The following is a 4,482-nucleotide window of genomic DNA, read 5'->3' on the forward strand; positions in this document are numbered from 1 at the left end:
TACTAATATTATCAGTTGATTATACCCCCTATATATCATTTGTGGATCCTAAATGATTCCTATGTCAATATCATGTACAAACTTTTCTAAATGTCCTGAATATTTCCTCTGGAAAAGTTAACTGAATTACAAAAAAAAATCTATTTTCTTAAAATAGATAATGAAGGTGATTTTATAATTTTGGAGGGGTTAATTTACAAAGTATTGACTATTGTCTTCTTTGGAAGTCCTGTAATGTTTACAATGCCTAAGTTTTATTGGTCTTGTTCTCTACTGTTTTGTCCAACTTTATAATATCTAATGAGATAGACAATTCTTTTTAAGGAAACAAGGGACAACGTTGATAACCATTGTTGATAAACTTGTACTCTGTTCTACATCATGTGCTATGTCTATCCTTGGTATTGACTGACAGCTTTGTTTTGCCATATTTGACTGTATTCTCCCCCCCCAAAAAAAAAAGTAATAAGCACTAAGGAGTAATGAAATCCAAAGTGCGTGAATTTTGTTGTAAAAAAGAGAGGGAAAAAAAAAGAAAAAGAGCTCTAACGGATATAACAGCATGTGTGTTTAGGGGTGTTAAATAGCTGACTGTATCAATGTTTTTGGATCATTGAACACAGCTGTTTGCAGTCTACCTGTTTGAATGTCCACCTTGTATTCTTTGATACTGTGATTTGAGGAACTATTTTCAAGATGATAATATGTAACATACTAACATGTGATTTCTTACTGTTATGTTTTTTTTGTTTGTTTGTTTTGTTTTTTTTTGTTTTGTTTTGTTTTGTTTTTTGTAGTTCTGTATTACGTGTACCCTTACACCGCTTTGGTTTGTTTTGTGTTTTTCTCTTTTTCCTCTTAAATAAAAAATAAAAAGATAAAAATAAAAAAAAAATTAAAAAATTTAAAAAAAACAAAAAAAACCCAAAGTATTCACTAATTAATTTTGTTATAAATATAATCATAATAATGTTCTCAAGTATCTTATTTCTAATAAATAAATTAACCATGTATTCTCTTCATGAATGAATAACATTACACCACATTTTTAAGGATTTAAACAGATTTGAATTTCCAATATTCCTGACAGAACCAATACCCTGCTATCAAAATTCACAGACTTTGAATACCCCTATCTTTGAAAAGCTGAAGCTCCTCTTTATTACAATCACCAAGTTGCCCTGAGCATTAAAGCTTGGCCCTGTTTGGTTCTTCAGGCTCCCAGGGGGTTGAACTCTGAGGATGGAGGAGATGAGCAACATTGCTGGACATGGAAGGAGGGTCCTGAGGAGGATTCCACAACCTAGAGCTTTTCTGGTGGTGACTCTAGCTCCCCTGGGACAGTTCTGAGACTCTAGGGGGAGAAAGATGAAGCTAAGCAAGAACACCAGACACTGAGGTTTGACTAGGGCAGCAGCATCTCTAGGGAGCCCAGGGCCTTGTGTGAGTGACACAAGCAAGGATACAGGAGGACCAGAGAGTCTCCTGAAGCCCACATGTGTCTTTGGAGACCAAGGGAAACACTGGCACTCTGAGAGCGCTTTGAAGAAAGGAGAGACCAAGATTTCACTTTCCACAATCTGACCCCTCAGTTACTGTGGAGACACCAGGGGGTGAGCTCAAACTGGAAGGCATCAGGAGTCAAAATTTGCATCAAATACAGCTGTTGCTCTCAGTTTTCTCAGAATAACTAGGTTTGGCTCAGGGGAATTATTTACTACTTCACATAACTCTTTGTATGAATGCTCATATTCATTCACCTGAAAGGTAAAGCCCCATTCCATGTCCTCAAGAGCAGCAGTCAGGCATTGGCACTGGTTCCCTGCAGTGGCACATTCCTGTAGGTTACACCCCAGAAGAAAGGCAAAGTGGACTGCTCTAGCCAGCAGTTAAAGTTTACCCCGCAGAAAACTGTGATATTTTGTCTCAGAAACAATGCGAAAAACAGTTGAAGTAAAGAAAAAAAAAATTACACACAGTAAACAGGAGATGGATGCATTTCTGTGCTTCATCAATGGATGTGCAAAGTTATATTTCATTGAAGAGTCAAGAGTTGAAAGATAGTGTCATAATTTTTCATGTGTTATATTCCACTTTTATCCGCTGGCAATAAGAATGCACTGTTTGGGGTGAATGTTAAATCCTCCCAGTAATTATCATTTAAGGTTGCAGTGTTTGAGCACACAGCCCGTGGGTCAGCAGACACTGTTATTGGAGATGATAACAAAGCTCAGCTGGTTTCAATGCTCCCTTCTGTCACACTCGGTAAACCTGAGTCCAGGATGAATAAATGAAGTGGGAGCATAGAGTTGAATACATGTTTTCAGGAAAATTCCCTTTATATATTGCAAATAAACTTGAGAAAAAGGAATAACATGATTTACCCCATTACATGCACATATCCCGCGGGATGCGTGACTCAGCTAAAGAAGACGTAAGAAAAGAGGCCCAGACAGTGGGGGAGTGTGTTCACGTAAGCCTGGGTGTTTTGAGTGGTACTCATGGCAACATGCCTTTCACTGTAATATTTAAAATTAAAATTCTCCTCCAAGGTATTGATCACATAGCCCATTCTAAAGGTCTGAAGTTTTATGCATTTCTCATTTTAGTTTCTTCATTACAATAAAATATTGTTCTCAAATTGAAGAAAAATAGAGACCCATTTTTTGGGGGGAAAGGTGAGATTTAAAAAAAAAAAAAAAAGAAAATTTGGGGCCATGGATTTAGCTCAGTGGCATAAGTGCCTGCCTTAGAAGCATGTGGTCATGAGTTCCATCCATGGCACCAAAAAACAAAACAAACAAACAAACAAAAAAAAGTACAGAAAAGAAAAGAAAATTTGCACACTGGAACAAATAATTACTATCATGTTACATCTTCAAGTTTTAAAATCTTGAACATTTGTTTCTGAGGCTTCAAAATTACAAACTTTCCTATTAGCCCTCCACTGCTGAACACACTGAGGCAAAAATACACCTACAGTTTTAAAGAGCACAACTTCCCACTCACTCTCCCCAGGGCCCCCGTCACCTCTTTGTTCCTCAGGCTGTAGATCATAGGGTTGAGCATTGGGGTGAGGATGGTGTAGAAGACAGCCACAACCTTGTCCTCTGCTGGAGACCGGAAAGACTTTGGGCGGAGATAGGTATACACAAAAGGTGCATAGTAGAAAGTCACCACGGTGAGGTGGGTGCTGCAGGTGGAATAGGCCTTCTTCCTGCCTTCCTGAGAGTGCATGCGGTAGACAGCAAGGAGAACTTTCCCATAGGAAAACATAATGATGATGAAAGGGAACAGGAGAAAGACGACAGTACTGAGGAACACGGTGTACTCATGGACCCTGGTGTCCCCACAAGCCAGGGACAGCATGGCTGGGACATCACAGAAAAAATGGTTGATGGTCCTGGACCTACAGTAATTGATCCGGAGGATGTATACTGTGTGAGCACAGGCATTGATAGCACCTATTGTCCAAGATCCCAGGATCATCAGCACACACACTCTTCTGTTCATGTGGACGGGGTAGTGCAGAGGAAAGCAGATAGCCACATAACGGTCATAGGCCATGGACATCAGTATCAGTGCTTCTGCTCCTCCTAAAGTCAAAAAGAAGAAGCTCTGGAACCCGCACCCGATGAGGGAGATGGACTTGTTTCCAAATAGAAAACCAGAAGCCATCTTGGGGACAGTGGTGCAGATATACATGAGGTCCATGAGGGAGAGCTGACTGAGCAGGATGTACATGGGAGTGTGGAGGTGGGCATCCAGCAGGATGAGCAGGACCATGACCAGGTTGCCAGCCAGTGCCATTAGGAAGATGGGGAGGATGAGAATGAACAGGACAAGGCCAACCCTTGATGGGGGAAACAGGCCCAGGAGGATGAAGTTAGTCGAGGTCTGTGTGTAATTTTCCATCTGGCCAAGTCATCAGTCTTTCCTAAGAGTGCCTGCAATGCTATGGCATACATAAAACAATGTTATTTTAACTTATAACTTTACTAAGTGTGACATATTCAACTATTACAGTTCTTAAATGTGGAATGATTTTGTAAATTGATTTCCTTGTCTGCCACAAACATTCATCTGAAGATGGCAAGCACATATAACAAAATATAATAAATTTGTCAGTTTGTTAAAATGTGTTCCAATCCCTTTATTTAAACTCAGATATTTTATTGACTTACAAAAATAGTTTTATTAAGAAAACTTATGCAAATATGTAAATCAATGGAAGCATCTGAATTATAGATTTGTATTTCAATACATTTTAGTGTCACCTAGTGATAGTGTTTACTTCTTATTTGAGGGTGGACTATTTTTATAAAATTTAATATTCACAAAGAAATATTTAATTTCCATTCATTAGAAATTATATGATGAACTGAAAGTGATACTTTCAAAATAAAATAAATGTCAAAAAGCAAGCACAACAAAAACCTATGAAAATTCTCTGCCATATGTTATAAACACGCAAATCACCTC

At 38.5% G+C, this 4,482-nt stretch overlaps 1 protein-coding gene across 1 annotated transcript; it reads right to left on the reverse strand.

Moving 5' to 3' along the window:
• Window positions 1-2,976: 2,976 nt before the first annotated feature.
• LOC100735613 (olfactory receptor 2L3-like) lies at window positions 2,977-3,915 on the reverse strand. Its single transcript, XM_003479748.3, has one exon. The coding sequence runs from the start codon at window positions 3,913-3,915 to the stop codon at window positions 2,977-2,979; it is 939 nt and encodes a 312-aa protein (XP_003479796.3).
• Window positions 3,916-4,482: the final 567 nt, after the last annotated feature.

The sequence above is a fragment of the Cavia porcellus genome, unplaced genomic scaffold, assembly GCF_034190915.1.
Source record: "Cavia porcellus strain 051 isolate PalLab524CR breed Dunkin Hartley unplaced genomic scaffold, mCavPor4.1 scaffold_2, whole genome shotgun sequence".
NCBI classification, from domain to species: Eukaryota; Metazoa; Chordata; class Mammalia; order Rodentia; family Caviidae; genus Cavia; species Cavia porcellus.